The following is a 22,006-nucleotide window of genomic DNA, read 5'->3' on the forward strand; positions in this document are numbered from 1 at the left end:
AAAAATCCTAAGAAAGCACAACACGACTTGAGGTTCTTAACGGAAGGAAATATTACACTGGGTTCCAAACAAAAAAGAAAGTCAATACAAGTTGGTTATCACTGGTTATGTAAGACACCCAGGCTCTGCAGTCAGCAGAAGTAAAATTACATGAGGAAATGGAAGAGGCCACAACTGCTGTCTTGAGCGAACCACAGGCAAGTGCAAGTTTCTAATCAGAGTGTCATGAAATCTGTCCCGGTCTTAGGCACTAAAATTAGATATACATAGGTTGTCAAAGGGTTTGAACTCATATCTACCAACAAAGCCTTATTTATTAGGCAGAAATGGAGTGACCAAAGAATCCACCCAGTTCTCCTTTTTCTCACAACCTGTGACTTTCAGGAATGGATAACACCCACTAACTGCATGACCTGAAGGCACCTGAATTCTGCAACAGACAGGACAGGAAGAAGGCAGAAGCAGTTCATCCAAACAGAAGGCATCCGTCACTTCTTAGAGCAATTGCTAACTTTGGAAGGAAGCACCAATGTCTACACACTTACTCTCAGCAATCATCACCCCACAAGAAGATGAGAGAGACTGTACAACACTCCAGTAGAGAAGGGGCTGAAAAGCCAGGTGAAGGAGGTGAATATACAAACTGTTACTGGTATGTGAAGAACCACCATAGAAAAGGCAACCCAATAATCATGAAGGTTTCATGACTGTGAAACTATTAAAGTCCAATTAGAACAGCACTCTATCAAAACAGTTTTCAAAAAGTGTTGATGTCTTAGGAGGAAATACAGCTCTTCCCTTCTAGATGGAGCAGTTATCCCATTTTCTGTGGATACTGCAAATGAAAAAACTGTCATTTTTCAGCAAGTCTGTATGAACATGTCAGCATGATAAAAAAAAAAATTATTCTTATTTCCAACAAAACATGCATTATCTTCCACTTTAACTTCTGTTCACTAAGATTAATTGCATTTCCTCTACAATAAATATAATTTATAGAAACTTTAATCTTTGTTAATGTTGGTATATGGTCTCAATTTATAGAGAGAAGGAATAAACAGAACACAAGCCCTCTTCCCACAGAATAGGAATTTTCAATGCAGAAGAAAATCTGAGGTAAACTCATAATCACTTGCAGAACAATTTCAATTCAAGCTAAAAGATTAAGGGAAAAATTTGGCATACTTACTCATGCAAGGGAGAGAGGAAATAAGCTAAAAAATAACACATATCAAAGAGATATATTATACATACTACAGTAATACTATTTTCTGTATTATATTAAGTAATATGCTAAGTATCTACTTGAGACCTGTCTTCTTGGTACCAAAATCCAAGAAAAATAAAGTAACTTACTGTCACATATCCAGGTGTTTGTTTAATTTTATCTGGTATGTTCTGGGGCACGTCTATTTGTAAATTAATTTGATGACGATCTGGGCATACTGTTCTATTCCTACATATTAAAGAAACAGTTTTAGAAAAAAAGCCCTTTGTTTTCAGTTGTAAGCTGTTTTAATGTGACTTACAACCAATTTAAACACTAAAATTTCATCAGCCCTCTATTCAGTTTCTGTCTCAAACAACAACGACTGGGGGTTAGACAGAAACAGCCAGAAAGCTCTCAGTGGAAAAATTTGCACAACAGAAAAAAAAACAACACCAGAAAATTTGTTTGAGAGTAAAATAAACACTAACATTGCAATTTTTGTTACTTGCAACAACAGTTATTTGCACTAGAAGTCATACCTGAGAACATTTTAGCTTCTTCCTTCAAGGAAGAGGAAGTTACTTACACTCCAGTTACACACAGCTCAGAGAAATCATCATCTACTTACCCACTGTGGAGGGACAGAAGACAACAGAGGAGAGAGTAAAGCGCTTGTACAATTATGGTTAGAATGCTAATTAAAACAATGGCTTAAAGTTCACTCAAGTACATATAGGAGTTATAATGAATTATATCATGTCAGACTATGTAGGATTAGTATCCATAAATAGGTTAATATTTGTTTTCATAAAAGTACCTGAAAAGATCAAAAGAGATACAACAGTCAATAGGAAAAAAAAAAAAAAAGCCAAACCTGTTTTGAATAAAAGTATCCAACAGGAAAATTTGTCAAGGAAATAGAAGCACTCATCATACAGTGCATATAATGTCTTCCTGTGTCAGTATGGGTATCAAGCAAACTTGTAATTTCCTTACTTGCAAATTCCAAATGTTTTAAGGTAGGCACACAGTGGCCTTGAAAACTTCTGATCTTCTTCAGCTTCTAGCATCTTAGCAGTAAAATCATGCAGTTCTGGTGGAATTTCAGCTTCTGCGTGCTGCAAATAATGCAGGATGCCAAGTTCATGACATTCACTGTTTTCTGTTAGTAGAATTACTGACCTTGCCTTTGTATATTCCTGATCTACAGAAGAATCCTAAAAAAAAATAAACATGTATTTAAAAGCTTTTATTTATTCACTACTTAATCAAACGTAGTGAGATTTACTCAAACCTTTATCACATTACAGAAGTTGTCAGACATGCTGCGTAGACGCTGACCAAAGATTCTTGGAGAAGGAAAACCAAAATGTATCACGCAAGTTGCATCTGTAATTCTCAAATACTGCATGCAGTCATCTGTTAAAACTAAGCACATGTTTTATACACATATCAGATAACTAATACTTCAAGCATGTGAAATGTTTACATCACATTAGCAATGGTTGTTTCCTTCTCCCCATCCATTGACTTAAGAATCAACAAAAGGGTCTTCTCCCAATTTACTTACATAAGGCATTACAGTCAATACATTTCATAAGCAAATAGACACAGCGTTTCACGTTCTAGCATAATTCTATCTCTCACATCAGTGCCACAGAATAAACAGAATTGCTCACAGCCAAGTACTTCACAAGAGTAAGACAGAAAACACTTGAAGTAATGGAGGAATCCTAACACCTTGTGTGAACCTACAGAACAGATTCTAAGGCAATCTTCTTGCTTTTGACAGATGCAATGGAAAAAATTAAGTTTGGAACTGGGTAAGAATCTTTACTACTGCAAACAACTTGAGAAGTAAAATTCCACCAGAACACATGGAAAATTACAATAGTTCTTCAGAGTTTCTAACCTATTTCAAACTGAATATATTCTCCAATAGGAGATAATTGTGAAATCATGGAAATTCATAGGAAGTGCTAGTAAATCTTTTAATTAATGCATCAAAAAACTTCCTTTATGTCCACTCTAATAAGTAAGATTCTCTGTCACAGCAGTTAATCCTGGGACCCAGGAACAACAAAACCAAAACAAGAAAAAAATACTAGAGTACTACAAAGTAAAGGGATAACTAGAAAGAATTCATAGGGAACTGATCCTGCAGAAGCTATGAGATAACCTAGCGCAACTACTTAGTGTAGAACATGAGTTGCCATGGAGACAATCACAATGAGACAAAAAGGAAATACTCACCTAATACAACATGAGTGCCAGAATTAGACTTTTTTGTCCACTGCTCTATGATATACTTGAAATTAAACTCGCTCTCTTTATGTAATTTCAGTGAAAATATTGAGTTGTTCTTCAGTGCCTGGTTGACAAATCAAAGTTATGCATTCTTGCAACACAGCAATAACTTCTCTAATAAACTCTAATAGTGTATCTTATTAGTATCTAGCATACCTTAGCTACTGTAAAGAGAGACAAGGGAAAGAGTTAATGAAATTTAGGTTGCATACATAAAAAAAAAAAAAAGACGACACTATGGAGATTATTAATTTCCTGTATAAAAAGATAATAAAGCTCAGATTCCTATGGATTAATACATAAAACAGATGTTTAAGAAAGTACAAATTTCTTTTGAAGCTTTTCCCACCATTAAGACATCCTTTCGATTCTAAGTGGATTCTATCATCTAACCACATGCAGGCTCATGTACCAGTTTCTCAGGAAAAAACACTAAAGGAAGTAATAAAAATTTTTAAAATGACAGCTTTTACTGGAAAAAAAGTTGTTTTGATTCAGCTCAAAGTTTCAACCTGACAGACAAAACATGGTTAAGAATTCAATAATGAATTCATTCTATGCCAGACATTCCTGTCAGGCTTTCTTCTAGTTGGCAGAAGGGAGGGGTTGGGACTATTTTTAGAGGAAATAATTAACTTCCAAATTCACACTCCTCCTTTATTGTCAGAAGCCCAGATATTTTAGTTTGTATACCTTAACAATTATTAAAGCACTTATCTATGTAAATTTAAATACTTTCTTACCTTATGAATCATTTCTGCCTCATTTACTGTATTAGTGAATATGAGCACCTTCTGAAGATTATTGTGGGTAAAGTCCAATATTTTGAGTAACACGGAAATTCTCTCACTGTTCATGCAAGATCTCACAACCTAGAAGTACATACAGAGAGCTGATAATTCATATAATCTATACATATTTTACTATATGTTTTTTTCCTTTTAATAAGCACTAAGCATTGTTATGTAATACCAAAGAGAATCTATATAAATGACCGCTCCAGTAAGTGGTAGGTCTTCTGTTAAACTTACAGAAAACAGAACTCTCACAAAAGGACAGCTTCCAGAAACATAATTAAAATCCATCACATTATCAAAATTCTACATTAAGATTCTTCATTCAGGAGATTTATCAGTCTTTTAAAGTTTGGCGTTTTAAAGTACCACTAAAATAGCTTCACATTCCAAAAGCATTCGGCACCACCTAAAATACTCTTAACTAAAACATCAAATCACTGACATTTTCAGTCCTGCCAAACCATTTTTTGGTGTTTTTTTCAGTTTCATGTCGTGCTCAGAATGTCTAGTCTTAAAGGTTTCCAAACATTCTCAATCCCCAAATTATCACATTTTGAGACACAAAAGAACTCAGATCATACTTAACAAAATTTTGTATTAGTCTTAAGGGCTACACCACAATGACTGGAAATTAAACGAGAAGACACCTAAGAAAATGTCATAGTTTTCTGGAAACTTTAGGTCAAATTAAGTTCTCTACTGTGTGGCACACAGCCGTAAAACAAGTATTTTACTAACTCTGTCTTGGAATAACTTACCTTATAGTTCTGCCACTCACAATTAACAACTGCAAAAACATTTTGATAAAATTATTATCACAAACTACACTATTTGCAAATACTTCACATGAAATTCAGACTAATTTGCATCAACAATGAAATACTCAAGGGAATAACTTCACCTCAGTCCTACAAAACAAGCTAAAAGACCTTCAGCTTGTCCAGTGACTAACTTGTAGAGATTTTCAGAGTCACCTCAGTTTATACACAGGAGGTGCACATAAACAGTCTTGAGTTAGGATTGTAGCATTACCTGCTTAAAATAAACAGAAGCCACGTATACCGACCTTGATCAGTACAAACAACAAAATATCTTAGTAAACAAATAGTGGTATCACCCCCAAATTTTTACCTGTTGCACATTTCCATAGATGGAAGCTTCTTCTATAGTTGTTATCACTATGTAAGGACCATTCATGAACTCCTTTATCAAGCGTGCTATATGTTTATTCCAACGGGCTCCAACAGCAATGATCTGATGCACTGAATAGTCTTCACTAATGTCTTTCTTGTAACAATCTAATATAGTAAAAACCTACAAAGAAAAAAAGTTTTTCTATCCCCTTAAACTATTCCAGTGAGTATGTAACAGCAGTGAAAAGTACAGTTTGAGCACATAGCTTCTTCCAGTCACAAAAACACCATCACAATAAAACACACATTTCACATCCTAAAATTAAGCATTTGGGTTGTACACTTTTATCCTATTATTTGAACGACCTCTGAAGAAAGAAGAAAGCGACAGGACAACATGAAGGAACAGCATGTGCACACACAGGATCACAATGCAGGATTCTGCCAAGGATGGAAATCTCAGGAAAACTATCTGTTCAAATCTGAAAAATATTAAGCCTAGACAAAAGCAGATCCAAGAGGTCACAGGCAGTCAGTAAAAATTAAGAGGTAAGTGGAAGATAAATCCAACCTGCCCAATATACTAATTTGCCAAAAGAAGAAAGGGGATGTGTGTGCTACAAAATCAGTTACAAAAACCCTAAAAATCACTAAGACAGAATGAATATACTCCTGATGACATCACCTTACATAAGCAACAAGCAGCCTAGTTGTGGAATGACATCAGGATTTCTGGCAAAGCACTACCATACTAAGAAGTATGCTAGGGCTCTGCCACAATTCTAAGATCTCTCTCAACCTGAAACTGAAGTTGCCCATTGCAGCAGTGTTTTAACAACGTACCATTTCTGTAACACATGCTTTAGAAGAGCTGCAATAATCCAAACATTATCAAATGATCATTTCTATCTGAAATAGCACCTCTTCTTTTTTCTATTAAAGACTGATACTTTTGAGAAGCTGAGAAGATCCTACAAAAATAGCAGATACATGCACAGTATTGCCACAATCTGTATACAGTATACCTGCACTCTGTCTCAAGAAGTACAAGAAGACAACAGAAAGAACAGCCTAAACAGAAAGAAGGAATGCCCCACTGGATAAGGATGACATTTCACCCAATTGATGTCTTGAGATTTGGTGCTACAAAGGTACATTTAAGAGCTTCACATACAACAACTCAGGCAATCTATCTCCATTAAGATGTTTCTTTTCATAGTTAGAAACATGGCCTTTTAGTCTTATCACCAACATTTAAACAGGTAATGTTAATGATTTAAAAAAAACCCTATGACAGTGAAAGAATATGTAGGGCATATTTTGCATGATGATGATGGAACACATTGTAATACTAACAGAGAGCATCTGTCCTAAGAAGCCTCAAAGCAGCAATAAAAAATATGGAATTTACTAAAACTTGAGTTGTAAATCATCATTTTAAAACTGATACAACATATATACATCCTTGTCAACATGAAACTTAATGATGTTCTTACAAGATACTCTGAGTTGGGATCAGCTTCTCCTTTTGCCTGCACTGACATTAAGGCCCAAGGATAGTTTTTATGATTGTTTTCCTAACTATATGATCATTCATTGTGCCTTTCATTCTACAGAGACTGAGGAGTTTACCAATCAAGCTGCTTCTTGAACTGAAGCACTGGCAAGGGGGAAAAGGAGGTTCCTCACAGACAGATGATTCAGGTCTTTAAAGCTGATTAAAGATCCCTACACTGAAACTTTTGCTACGAAGTTGAAAAAAATACAAGTCCTTGAGAAAACATTCACAAAGGAAGCAGCATAATGGAGCAGTAGAGTAAAACAGGACAAAACAGAGCTCTCCGATTAAAAAAAAAAAAAGCAGGGGAAATCAGATTTAATAGATTACAACTCCATTTTTCCAGTGTTTCCGTCTGCCAGAAGTACGCAGATGTGATTTTTTTAAATCTCTGTTTTCTTTTCAACTCTCCCACAAGGGTTCAGGAAGGTTGTTTTTTTTCAGTATGTGCCACTGTTTTTGAGATGTGCACAACTGGAACAGCATTTTACCAGCTGAATGTATTAAAGCCATTTACCTGTTCAGCAGCATCAGAGAACAGTACCTCAACCTCATCAAGAACAAGGTGGCAAAGTCTACAAAATAATAAACTGTGATGTTCAAACAGTCTCAGGAGGCTATATGGCGTAGTCACAATTACTTCACCTACAAGTAGGAAGAAAAGATTGTTAACGTTAGCTCACAACTGGTAAGAATATTAATGAGACATCACAGGACACGGTTTATTAAAAAGGCCACATTTGCAGTTCAGATGCATCATCTTTAAGATGGGGGGTTTGTTGATTTTGGGTGGTTTGGGGTTTTTTTTGGTGTTTTCTTTAAAATAACTCAATTTCCTGACTTCTGGTCAAGAGTCATTTTTAGTTTACTTGTGTTTGTCTATCTCTGCATGTCATCAAGATCTGAGTAAAACTGCGTTTTTGAAAGAAAGACTGAAAAGTCTGAACGCGAACAAGTTCAAAAAGCAGGATGCCATTTTGTTTTCCAATAAATTAATGGAAGTAGAGATAAGAACTTCAGAAACAGAAGGTAAACAATTAAATACATGCAAGAGCAGCCTTTAGAAAAGTTCAGTTTTAAAAAACGGAATAAAGCAGACATTGTAGCTTAGATATCTACACACATATATGTGTGTGTATGTATATATGTATGAAAATAAAACCACAATGATCTTAATCTGTGCAAATATACCAAGAGTTCTCACAGAATATCCGATTTCATCCACCAGGTTCTTACACTTGAATGATGGATGTAATACGAACTGTTGACACTGGAAGTTTTACACAGTCCTTCATAGACTTATCCATATTTCATGTTTCCTTAGCAAAAAGTCACTTTTAAAAATGCAGTTAACGATTAAGGCTTAACAAAAAGCCCAAAGAAGAAAAGGAAAATTAAGTGTTTTACTTAAGTAGAGGCAAGTCTCCCCACAGTTCTTATACTACTTCTCTATGGAGTATCCCCTGCACAGTACTGAATTTAAATGCACAAATTACTTAGAATTTAGGCAAGTTTGAAATCATAATAAATAGGCAAGTTTGAAATCATAATAAATAGAATTTAGGCAAGTTTGAAATCATAATAAAATCACTGCAATAGGCAAGTTTGAAATCATAATTTAAAAAACCCATACACCCAAGCTTCAAGCTAAAATTTAGCGTAGGACATTTATGCAACATAGTCTCCAGAGAACTATTACCTCCTTTTTAATCCTTCACTTTTCCAATATTCTTTTTAAATTAAGAGAATTGTTTTAAGTGTATATAAACCGTAAAGCAGCATCAGACATGTCCCCCAAACATCTGTCAATTTTAAAAAATAAAAATCAGGTACTTGAAACACATATTCATTAAAAATATTTTTTAAGAACATATGCATTACTGTGGTGGGCTGACTGTGGCCAGCAACTAAGCTCACTCACTCCCTTCACCACCAGTGGGACATGGGAGAGAACAGGAACTGCCAAAGTGAGAAAACTCATGGGTCAAGAAAAGTGAAGGAGGGATGAGGTAGAAGCTACACTAAGACAACCACTAACAACATCCTACAAGCAGACAGATGCCCAGCCACTTATCAGGTCATCCCCATCCCTCAAGTGTTTATTGTTGAGCATGATATTACACAGCACTGTGTATCCCTTTGATCAGGTTGAGTCAGCTGTCCAGGCTGTGTCCCCTCCCAGCTTCTCGCCCACCCCTGGCCTATTCACTGGGCAGCAGACAGGGAAAAGAGAATTCTTGATGCCATGTAAGTGTTGCTCAGCAAGAGCCAAAACACTGGTGTGTTATCCACACTGTTCCCAGTTACAAATCTGAAACACACCACCAGACTGTGAAGAGAATTAATTCCATCCCTAACAGACCCAGTACCTCCGTCTAACAATGGATGCTCGTGTACCAAAACCACCCCTATTATAAAATCTAGTTCTAAATCAAGAAAGTCCACAATTAATCCTAATTCAGCATGATCTTCAGCAAATCCCTACCACTAATTTGGCTCAAAAATAAAACTGTTAGGGAATTTACATTAAAAGATGCTGAATATGCAGATATTAAAAAAAACTTTCATACCATTTACCATTAAATACCACTACTGAAGGTTCATGTATCACTACAGTTATAGCATTAAAGAAATAAAATTATCACTTTGTAGAACAAAAATGAAGTATAAATTGCTTCCTTCACAATCTCCTGCAATTAAGGCAGTGCACATTTTCAAGCATAATTAAGAAGACAGAAAGTATTCTTACATTCTCGGATTTTCACACTTAAAGCTGCTTCTCTTTTCTGCCCAAGTATTATCAACATTGGATGAAGCTGCCTGCAGCACCTCTCGTATGTTTGTAGTAGCTCAAAAACAAGCTGTGCCTTCTTCCACCCAGGACACAAAATAAGAGCTAGTGGCTACATACAAATATACAAAATTTTACACTGTAGTATTAGACAAAGAGTTCAGAATCTTAAGAATTTTACTATTTCAGCATTTAAAGCAAAACCAAGATCTGCAACACAGGCCTTTAAGTACTTCAAAGCTGAAGATTAGTAATGTATCACCTCCTAAATGCAGGTGTTACAGCCCCAAGAAACCACACACCAGGTTACCTGGAGACAAAAAGGATATGCAGCAATATACAGTAAAAGATCCAAAAATTTACAGAAGTGGGAGCAAACTGTCTTACTTGGGGTTGTAATAAGAAATTTCCAGAGGTGCCTTACAACCTTAGTAATTCTGATACGTTAGAAAATTAATTACAATATTTAAAAGCTAATAAAAATTTTAATTTAATTACATTCTATCTCTGCAAAAACAAAGCTTCATCATGTATCAAAGTGATATGATACTAACCACTTGTTAGATATTACTTGATACATAAGTTCGACTCCCACATGGATGCATTCCATCTCCGTAAGCCTCTAAGCAAAAAGCTTGTATCATGAGGATACACTAAGATCCCATTAAATGAACACATTCTAAACATCTGCTATCTTTTGGATCATTATTCTACATCGGCACATTAGAACAGAAAACCTGTTACTACTCTAATATATACATACCCCACTGATGTTTGGCAAGGCTTTGTAGCAACTTCCCAACTGCAAAAGTGTAAGAATCGGTGGAATATATAAGAACGGATCATTTCCGTGATCCGAGATGGCAACTACATCACAGCCTTGAGCTATTGGTGGCCAACAGTATGACTCTGCGAAGTTAGGGCCTAAATGTTTTTTCTGAGTAAGTTCCTGCAGAAAGAGAAATTAATAGTTCCACATGAAAACTGTGTACTTAAAAACCAACAAAACAAGATGAAACACAACACTGAGCAATTCAAAAGCTTTAGACCCTTACATGCAACACGAACAAAATTTTCTGAGCTGAGGAGGAGTTATATTACTGTATTGAAATTCAAATCCAGGTGACGGTGCAGTGGTTGATACACCAGAAACGTGCACAATTCTTACAGCACCTCTCTGAAGCTTTTGCTTGTTCAATCACATAAATAACCTCCTAGACACTCCTCAATCGAAATTAGGTATGATTATAATATTTAGCATCCAAAGTTGAGGTATGATACTAGCCTTATAAAGATATTTAATGTAATGTATTACATTAGCATTACCTTTTTCAGATTATCAAAAAGTGGTGCTGTTTCCAGAACTGATGATGGCTCGATTTTGTTGCTAAGAAAGACAAAGTTTCTTTCTTCACCAAGATTTTGAGAATTCTGAAACCATATGACACAGGCAATACTTAAAAGGGTTTTAGCTTACCTAAGACTCAAAATCATTTATTGTATTTTTAAAAAATGTTATTTTGATAAGAAATAGCCAAAATAATTGTCAATACATTTTAATTATAACTCATACGTGCTGTTAAGTTACACAGACCGGTGGTGAAAAACACTCCTAAACACTCCTTACAGCTAGCATTCAGCTGTAACAATCAAAAAAAAGATGACTAGTAAAATTTGCTGTAGTGGGTTGACTTCAGCTCATAGCCAAGCACCCAGAGCCACTTGCTCACTCACTCTCCCCTTCTGGGGGAAAGACAGGTTTTCTCTCCACGGAGGAGAAAAAATCAGGGAGAGTGAGCAAGAAGATTAATGGGTTGAAATAGAGACAGGGTTGTTACCTAACAATTACTGATGCAGACAAATCAGATTCAACTTCAGGTTAGGTTAATTTGTTGCCAATATATGAGTACTGGGTTTGGTTACTGGGAAACTAAAAGAAACAAACATTTACACACTTCAGGAAAACACTTTTCCTCCCCCATTCCCAGGCTCCAACTTCACTCCAAGCTGCTCTCCTCTGCCTTATCAATGCAGGTTACACACAGCCACACCACTGAGGCAAGGAGCAGCACAAGGCAGGGCCTGCAGTCAGAACATGGCAGTTTCTCTCTTACTCCTTCCTTCTGCTCCAGTGTGGGTCCTCCACAGACTGCAGTCCCTTCAGGTACACAGAGCTTGGCCTTGCCTCTGCTTCTCACTGTTTTTTTGTTCCCTCTCCTGCATATTTTTTCCCCTTTTAAAAATATGGTTTCACAGAGTCACCACCAACTTTGCTGGTTGGCTCAATTTTGGCCTGCAGTGAGTCTTGTTGCAGTGGCTAGAATCACTCAACAGTGATTATTTGCCTAGAATCTTTCAGTTTGTTTTCCTTTCCTCTCATGGACATTGTAATAGCTCCAGCAGTGGAATTCAGTACACAATTTAATACTCAAGAATGAGTGCTGACCTTTTGAAAAATGCTTCAGAAAAGAACAGCAAGCAAAAAAAGAAAATAGCAAGAAGCCAGATTAGACATTTAAAATGCTAGATGACTCAACAAATGAGACTCCAATGTTTACCACAGTACAGCGTAAAGTCTATTTTGTTTTCAGGGAAACATTGAAATTTACATTTGTATATGTTCAGAAAACTGCATAGTGTAGACAGCTATCATCTTCATACATCTATAGAAAAAGAGTGCAAAAGGAGGCACAACCTTTTAAAGGACTGTAGTATTTTTAAAAAAATTTTCTGCAATTTAAAAAAAGGAACTGAAGTACAATGTTCTTTTTAAAATATATAAATAATTAGTGCAGACCCCAGATCTGTTATATAGAAGGACAAGCTAGATGACTACAGTATTCCTAATTTGTCCTATGTATGTTTTTGTTCACCTTTGACAATTTAATACAAAATATAAACACTTACAGATGCAGTACTTCCACTGAGATGTGTACATGACCTTTGGTATGTCTCTTTAAGAAAGAAACTGGAAACAGGAAGACCTAGAAAGGTAAGAAAAATTGCAGAAACACATTTCTGATTATCTGAACACATAAAATGCCAGTATTCTTATTTACAGTGGGTTGTGACTGACTAGTTTAGTCTGCTTCCTAATGGCAGAAAGAACAACAAAAAGAGCAGTTATCTTTAAAAGGTAACTATGCAGATAAGTTGAGTGAACAAGGATAGAGGATGGAAAGTTGCATATTTTTCTAAAAGACAGACTTGTATCACTATAAATGAGACAACTCATGGTAAATACTAGTTTAAAATTCCCTCTGTTCAAATAAATCCCTCCAAACTCAAAAAAACCCAGTAATGCATCAATGACCAATGTCACAAATAATTTCAATAATATCTAATGCCATTAGGCACATCAGCCAATGTAACTCAACCTCAAGCCTTCCTTTTTCTTACACAGTACAAAAAGCTTCACAGTAGTCCCGCATTTGATGACTTGCTTGGTCTTTGTAAAGTCTGATACGTAAGCATCGTTTGTTAGGAGGATACCATCTGATCTACTGAGACAGTAGATTCACATTCAATATATCCAGTTAAAGACACATGATGCATTGCACATACAATTGTTTCTGACATATACAATTCCCACCTGTTTCAAGATCTGTTGATACCTTCTCTTGAAATAGCACTGGCCTGAAAGCAAGTGCAGGATTAACAGTTTTCACTGGAAGAGACTCAACACTTAATGACGTTAGGTTCTCCTGATAATCTGCAGAACTCCCTGTATTCTCTTTAGTTTCCTCAAAACAAGCAAAGTTCTTTGAAACAAGATCATCATTAATGCATACCTAAAAAACCAAGATCTTTGTTGACCAGTATGAACAAGCAATTGCTACCACATACTTGCTTAGAATTTATTTGAAACTCTAAACAACAGCAAAGACATAAACAGTATCAGCAAATGTTTTCTGAAGAATATTAGCCACAGAATACAGAAGTCGGTCATATCTTCCTGTATGTTCCCTAAACAGGTGTTAATTAGTTCTCAGTTGTGTGCTTCTGTCTAAAATTCTGTACTTCCTGTACTTTTTCTATAAACCCTAAAAATTAAAAAAAACCTGTCAGTAAACCAAGCTGGTTTATCTCTTTTTGACTCAGCATGCATCAAAATCTGGCAGAAAAAAATTAATACTTAACCTAAAGCTTCTTTAACTCCATCAGCTCAGAGATCAGTGGCACTATTGCCAAATGGGGATTCTGAACTGAGAGAAGATATAAAAACTATTATGTACCTTCAAAGGTACTGTCTATGATGAAGAACACAGCTCCAGAGTTAAAAGTCTTGGTAAAAACACTCCAAGTAGAAGCCGTATTCAAATAAATTAATTGGTATTTGCCATACAGCTGCTGAAGTCTGGCAGTAGCTACAGCAGAGATTTAGTGCAAGTTACATATTTTGGCAAGTGGAACTAGCAGTTTGTTTAGTTTTTTTTTTTTTTCCAAAGGTTTGAAGACTCAGTCTTATGCAAAAGCAAGTGTGAACTTCTGCTTGTTTTTATAATACTATGCAACCACCTTATTGAAACATCTTTAAGTATGATACCACAAAAAAGTGCAAAAGCACACTAAATAATTCACATAGTAGTCCAACTGAAGTATTTGCTGGACTTCACTTGTGTGTCAGTATCTTCTAAAAAGAGGTTCTCTAAGAAAAATGGGATTTCTGCCTCTTGGAATTCCTCCAGAAGTTTATAAGCAACAGAATTATAAAATAAAACCTCTATTTTAAGGATTTAGCATCTACTGTATCTGACAGAAATAAAAAAACTCACAAGTAATGCTTTTCAACATTAAACTAATCGCAAAGTTGTAACCTGCACAGCAAAGTGCATGAACAGGCTTATAGATATAAAAGTATCTTACCTTTTCATCTTTTATTGTCCCATAAAGAAAAACATCAAATGTGTTATCTTCTACAGCACATAACTTGGCTTTAATTTGGGTAGCTGCTAAATGTAGTAATACACACAAAAAAAAGATTAAACCCTTATCAAATTATCATTATTTTTCACTTGTACTTTTCAAGATAGACAAAAGTAGAAATCACAATTGGTAACCTGTCTCTTTATAGATTGCTAGAACAAATGTAGTAACCTTTAAATGAAATAAGAAAGTAACAAGAGAATAAAGACTTCATTACGATAATTACCTTGTCCTTAGTCTTTAAGGAAGATTGAGAGCCAAAACAGATTAATTACACAAACTAGTCTTAGTTGTACACCTAAAGTCTTAGCTTATCTTTCAGCCTCTGACAATCTGTAGTATAAATGCATACTTTCCAAACTTGACATTTACTTTTCTTGAAAGTTTTATTTGCACATTTGTATAGCTTGGTTAGGCTCTGTGTTCAAGCAAACATAGCTGATAAAGTCTGTCAGAAAATTCTGAAGCACTTCTGCACACACTGATGATGTGCCAGTAGGAAAGCATGTAGAACTTAGATGTGTGGGAACAAAAAGTAAATCGTGCACTGCTATGTGCCAGTTAAGTGTGTGAAATTATCAGTCTAAAGACCCTTTATTGCTTTCATAAACTCATACTTTCTCCCCCACATACCTTTCACATGGAGTGTTATACTTGTAAGCAAGTAGGTAGTTTTTCAGGTAGAAGAATGTAATCAAGACGACTAGAAAATCTCAGTAAAAAGCTGCTTTTCTAGTAAGACCAAAATCTGTATCATACCAAAATAGAAAGACCTGATACAAAAAAGACTGGATGACCTACTGAAACACCAAACATAGAAAAGGACAAGAACAGACTGGAATCTAGCTTACTAAATAATTACTCGGAGCTCAATCTACCTCCTAACAACTGTAATAAAGATATTCCTCTTCTGAGCTGGTGCTTATATCCTTGTCAAAGAACAACTGAAAGGGTAAACTCAGAAGCCAGATCTTGCCATCTCTGTACAAAACTCCAAAAAGACAGTTGTGGTGCTCATTCAAAGATTTAAGCTAAACACACAGAAAGTCTCCACTGTTCAAAACAAATGTTACATGACTGCTACTTTATTTAGTTTGTCCAAGAGCTAGACACCATCTAGTCAACTATAAAAATTGATGCTGCATGGAAGCCCACATTACTCAAAATGCAGCTCCACAATTAGTTTTGCCTTAGCTGATCTATACAAAAATCTTATATAGCTCCCTTCTCTTTAAAATACCACATTCTCAAATAGAATCAAATACATATACAGAAGTACTACCTTCTAAGTTTGTTTTTCCCAAAATAGAAGTGTCAAGTATGATTTTGGCAGGATGTTTTATTTACCTTTGAGAAGGTTTTGAAAATACTGAGTAGCAGCACTATCCCATCTTTTGGCTGGTCTAGGAAAATAAACACAACCAGTTATCCCACATCATCAAGAATTAAACTGTTAATTTTGGAAAAAAAATTGGATGCATGTAAAGAAATTATTTCAAGTCATGTCAAATCTTAAAAGTTCACCAACTAGACACATTAGCAGAATCTCTACTTCGAATATAACTTCAGTCTTGATAATATTGTTTCAGCTCATCAATAAAACTGATCCAAAATTACTGGATATTGCTTTGTCACGGTATGATGACTTACATCCAACATAAAATATGACAGAAATGAACCAGAAACAAAAATAAAACAAGAACCTTCTTACAGAACATTTATTAAATAGGTATTGAGCAATTTCTGAACAAGCACTTAAACACTGAAGTGTTAAAGGCTGAAAGGTCTGTAGCAGAAAGTTCACTCTTTACCATGTTCTGCAACTTTAAGTATAAAATAAATTTAAAAATAAAATGAAGAGCATTGGAAACAAAATCTGACCATCTACTTCTATTTTGATAGTTCACAACGATGGCCCACTCAAGATGTACACTATTCCTACCCAAACCATGCTACTATTTGTTCTGTCAGAATACTGGAAGTCAAATACTTATTCCAAACAAGAGTATTAAAAAAAATATATATACTGCTGACTGCACGTAGTTTTGAATATTCTTTAATGACACAAATCAAAGTAGCTTCCTGCTGTGGGCTGTGTTCCCCATTGATCTAATCATGTCCCTGTCAAGTTGGCAGGATCTTTGACAATAGCATCCTGGAACTCAAGGATACAGAAGCATTTTTCTTTACCATCAGACCCCACTGAAAACCTTACTCAAGTCTTTTAATACTGCAATGAGAAAAAAAAACCAACTACATGAATATAAGGAAAGCACAACAGGAATCCAAACAGTGTCAAGAAACAGTTATAGAACTTCAGTTCAGCTAAGCACGTAACTACCAGAAAAAAAAAAAGAAAAAAAAAGAAGAGTATCAGGAGTAAGATAAGCATCTGCAAGAAAAAGCACATAAGGACAGATTAGTAAAGCAGTTCATGTGCTAGGAATCAAGAAACGCAGCTCTGGGATGACAGACAAAATGCAAGAACTCCCAGAAACCTTTCTAAATTCCCAAAGGTTTTTAAATAAATATCAAAAGATTCAAACATGTGAATATTAAAACCAGAATCATTAACAAAGAATCATTAAGGATGCAGTTCCATTTAAGAACTGTTCCTCTGAAATAGAGATTGTTTTCCAAATCTGTTTTTCTAGGTTCTTCTTGAAACATCATCTCTTCTAAAAAAACCTTCTGCGATAAAAGTTCACACTTAGGAAATTTATGATTAGAATACATTTATTAAACTCTACTTACACTATCTTTGCAGTGTTTTCACAGAAGTCGATGTGTAAGGTCACTGGCTTTGTGCGATACAGTCTACACTTTTTTGCTCTATATGGGATCTGCATAAATGCTTCCAGTGCAACTCGAATGCTTAAAAATAAAGCAGAAAAAATCTGCTCTGTGAAATGCAATTATTCTCCAGAGGTCACTGGTATCATACATCTTTCTGTTACCCTGTATCTGACAACACAGTTCTTCCAGAAGTTTGGGTCCCACTGTGAAACACCCTTGAATCACCGTTTTATTTTTCTCTAAGAGGTGCTGCCAGGAGCAACTAGTGAACAGATTCACTCCAGATATGAATACACCTCCTATTTACTTGAAATCTTTCTGATCCTTTGCCACTACAGTCTGAAGTCTTTTCATAATATTTAGCCCTTATACTACCATATACCACCTGTCACTGCATACTCCATTTTGTAATTATTAATTCTGTGTGAGAAATCAGGTAGGATTAACATTAGGGAGAAGAAAATCTAAGAACTACGCTAATTTGCACTTGCACTTATTTTCCTAAAAATATATATTTTTTAATAAAGCTACCACTAGAGTGTTAATCTTATCCTTTACACTTGGTTTGGTTGGAGACTTAATAACTAGCAAGACACCATATACGAAAGCTTTTAAGACTCATATATTTATCACTTTTGTTCAAATTTTTATTTTGAAATGAGAAAGCAGTAAATCACACATTTAATTCTAGTTGAAACATATTTTAAACTCAAGATATTGTTGATCTGCTTTCCAATACAAGAACATTCAATTTAAAAACATTATTTAACTTGAGGTTTATTTTAAAATATTTTACATAAGCTATCTTAATTTTGTGGAGTACTGCAAAAAATATTTGGTAAAGCTTCTTATACTCAAAAGTTGCATATTTTATTTGAGAAGTTAACTTTAAATCTAGCTAAGAATTGGAACAGTTATTTTTTAAAACACACTCTTCAAGATTTTAGAATCAGTAGGTTTCATATTGTTTTTATTAAAAACTGGGAACCTGTAAAAACTCACTTTTTTGCACCGTGCTGAGACAGACCTTCAGCTCTTAAAGCAAACAAGCTAGTAAACTGCAGTGGGAAAACCCCCACATATTTGTGTCTAGATGTCAAAAGCAGGTTCAGCATACTTTGTGAATGATCTTCACTCATTATATTTTTTTAATATATAATTACTTAATAAGGGAGGAATGTATATAAATAACATCAATATATATAAATGTATGGCAATCATACATTTCAGTTATAACAAACTGCCATTATTTGAATTTCAAACCTTTAAAACCCCAAAACCTACAACAGAAAGCATCTCTAAAAATTCACAAAATAAAGATTGGTTTGCATAAACCCTTGCAAGAGCCTATCATATGGCTAGCAGTTTCTTGTGGACCCAACTCAAACCTCAATTAAATCAAAGCCTTGGCACTATCAATGTAAATAAATATTAATAGTAATTGTATGCACTTACACCTACATTTCAGTGAGTGTCAAAAAAATCCAAATACTTACTCCTTTGTTTTAACAAAAATGTTTTTGGCATAATCCACAAGAAAACATTCTGTTTGATAATGATCCATATAGTACATGATTGACTTAATAACTGCTCTACACCAGCATTTGAGTTCCTCACTGAAAACCACACAAATCTGAAAAAGAAAGAACAAGGCAGCAGGTTCTTGTAAATGCAGTGAATTACACTCAAATCTTTTTTTTTTGAGGCAAGAATATAGTATTTATTATACAGCCCTCAATTTTCTTCACAAAATGCAAGTACTGCAGCATATGTAGTTATGAAGCTTAGAGATAAGAAGATAAAACCCATATGCATATCTTAAGATACCTCAACCCCAAAACAATGCAAAAAACAGACTATTTCTATCTACACAACACAGCAACAACTTTACCTGGCCTTCTTCTACCATTAGTGGTTTAACTTCATCCACATCTTTGTAAGATTTGTCATAGAACTGATTCATTTCAGCATTCAGGTTTGTATATTCTACTTCATCGATTATGTAAGGCCCACATCCTTTCATAGTAACCCAAAAGCAACCTGGATCTTCAATCTGGAACAGATATAGATAACAATATCTAACAACTCTGGAACAGAATCTAGATAACAATAACAAATAATATTAGCCTCTGCTAAAATGACAGGATGTTTTTAAGACCATCTGAGCAGATAAATGTAAAAATAAAACTTAATCTTTAGTGAGGCACCTTAAAAATTATGGGGACTGGATACTTAGCACCCAGAATGTCAACAGTGAAAACATCTTTCAACTTCAGACCATTAGTTCATTACATGACTTCTCAGCTTGCAAGTTTCTTTAGCACTGCAATTAACAGCAAATGCAGCCTCAAAGGTAGTAGTGGTTAAACCAAACAGTGGGCAAAGTACAAAGACATAAAGCTTTTTACTTCCATATTGTCCTCAAGAAGTATGTATAAAAAACCCAAAACACACAAGAAACCCCATAAATATACTTTTCTTCATGCTCAGAAAGACTACCAGACAGTCAGTTTCATTAAAACAGGGTCACAGCTTTCTGCTCAGCCTCTGTAAACCTTTATATCCCAATCTTTCACCTGATCTGGGTCCCCGGTTATTGTGGGTTAAACCAAATAACCAGCTAAACACCACAGCTGTTCTGTCCCTCTCCTGAAGCAGGATGACTAAGAGAATTGGAAGAGTGAATGAAAGTGAGAAAACTCATGGATTGATATAAAACCAGCTGAACAGGTAAAGCAAAAGCAGCAGACACATGCAAAGCAAAATAAGAACTGCATTCACTGTTCCCCGTTGGTAGGCAGATGTCGAGACATTTCCAGGAAAACGAGGCTTCATCACATGTAACACTAACTTAGGAACACAAATTTGATAATCATAGGAGTTCCCCCCCCCTTTCCTCCTCCTTCCCCACAGCTTTTATAGCTGAGCATGACATCATACAGTAAGGAATACCCCTGGGTCTGCTGCCAGGACAGCTTTACAGGAAAATGATTTTTCCATGACCTGTTGTGGAATTCAGTAGAACCTAGTACTATACTACAGTGTATTTAACATATTGCACATCTTTCATTTTAGGTTTTAGCTGCATCCCTACTGACCTCTTGAGACAAAACCAATATAAACACCTAAAAGAAACAAACTGTATATAATCCATATATGAGCCCACACGTGTAAGAAAGTGCTGCCGAATGGAAATACAGACATTATTTTATTTGCAAGTCTGACTTCCAGAGTTGCATTGAAATAAACAAACAGCAATCCCTTACATATTAAAAAAATACCAGCATACCTTTAATACCAAGACTTCCATGTTTCTCACCCAGTCTTCCTCAGCATTACTGTAAAAGAATAGCACACATTTGATTAACCATTTTTAAAGCCATCATTTATTTTGAAGCCTATTTAAAAAGCATACACCTAAAAGCAAGCCTATAGGTTTTTGATACTAGTCTCAGGAGTATTATAATGTCTAGGCAACTGATTTACACATATCAAAAGGTTCAAACCAGCCTTCTTAATGAAGTACTGTGCTAAAGCCTAATTAAGATTTACCATCCACATGTATTTATACACAACCACATCAGTTTTTAGTAGACCAAAACACATCTGTTATCCTCAACCTATTATAGTATATAGCTGCTTATCTTACATTCAGAGGCCAACAGAAATAGGCCGATGGAAGACAAGGGCTGCTATAATCTATATAACCACATGGACAGAAACACCAGAGGGAAATACATCATTAATACAAACAAAACAATGTAACACAAAAGAGGAGTCCCAACCTTAGGAAACAATTTTAACATAAGAGATTTTTACTGGTATTTCACATTACATTCATCTGCAATAGTACCTATCATACCTAGGAATTACAATGGAATAATAAACTGCCTATAGACTGAAGTAATTTGCATGTCATTTTGACACAAACCAGCACATCTCACAGTATCATCACTGCAGTATCCACCTTATCACTTAAAAGAATTCACACTGGAAGTAGGTGCCTAGTAAAAAGTTTGGGGAGTGGAAAGTCAAGACACTAGCCTCTCACTTCAAAAGCCAGTGTTGAACAAGTCAGCACTGAATAAGAAACTGCAATACAACCTGTGGTTGTAGCTATCAATATGCTTTGCTAAAAGATGGTACTAATTATTCCCACTTAGACACTACAATGAAACAGCCGAATTTTTTAGAAGTTTTACCTAATATCATAATACAAGCATACTATTTACATAACACTCAAGTCTCTAGCACTGTGCTATACTATAACATGAGATACATAGCACTGCCTTAAAATACACACTTAAAATACATACTTTTATTTCAGGAATAACATGGGAGAGGCATAAATAACCTCTCCTAATTTCTCAGTTTGAGAAGCACAAAAACCAATAAATGACCTGTCAAAGTATCAAGGATAAAGCACAGCTATGTAAAAGGCTAGTTCTCTTTAATACATTCCTAGTAACAACAGACACTCTTTGTTAT

At 35.2% G+C, this 22,006-nt stretch overlaps 1 protein-coding gene across 2 annotated transcripts in view; it reads right to left on the reverse strand.

Moving 5' to 3' along the window:
• The window catches only part of TDRD12 (tudor domain containing 12), a 39,507-nt gene that overhangs the window by 12,974 nt on the left and 4,527 nt on the right, over positions 1-22,006 (reverse strand). For both annotated transcript variants that reach the window (XM_026856575.1, XM_026856576.1), the window contains exons 2-19: positions 20,808-20,856; positions 19,410-19,571; positions 19,015-19,151; positions 17,477-17,596; positions 16,070-16,125; positions 14,663-14,748; positions 13,389-13,587; positions 12,704-12,780; positions 11,123-11,227; positions 10,560-10,745; positions 9,755-9,908; positions 7,523-7,650; positions 5,446-5,628; positions 4,261-4,389; positions 3,464-3,581; positions 2,505-2,638; positions 2,207-2,427; positions 1,357-1,456 (exon numbers count right to left, since the gene is read on the reverse strand). In XM_026856575.1, the coding sequence (XP_026712376.1) occupies positions 1,357-1,456; positions 2,207-2,427; positions 2,505-2,638; positions 3,464-3,581; positions 4,261-4,389; positions 5,446-5,628; positions 7,523-7,650; positions 9,755-9,908; positions 10,560-10,745; positions 11,123-11,227; positions 12,704-12,780; positions 13,389-13,587; positions 14,663-14,748; positions 16,070-16,125; positions 17,477-17,596; positions 19,015-19,151; positions 19,410-19,571; positions 20,808-20,856 (2,344 nt within the window). The remainder of the gene's footprint in view (positions 1-1,356; positions 1,457-2,206; positions 2,428-2,504; positions 2,639-3,463; positions 3,582-4,260; positions 4,390-5,445; positions 5,629-7,522; positions 7,651-9,754; positions 9,909-10,559; positions 10,746-11,122; positions 11,228-12,703; positions 12,781-13,388; positions 13,588-14,662; positions 14,749-16,069; positions 16,126-17,476; positions 17,597-19,014; positions 19,152-19,409; positions 19,572-20,807; positions 20,857-22,006) is intronic.

Source organism: Athene cunicularia, assembly GCF_003259725.1.
Source record: "Athene cunicularia isolate RWA chromosome 11 unlocalized genomic scaffold, athCun1 chr11_part1, whole genome shotgun sequence".
In the NCBI taxonomy this organism is placed as follows: Eukaryota; Metazoa; Chordata; class Aves; order Strigiformes; family Strigidae; genus Athene; species Athene cunicularia.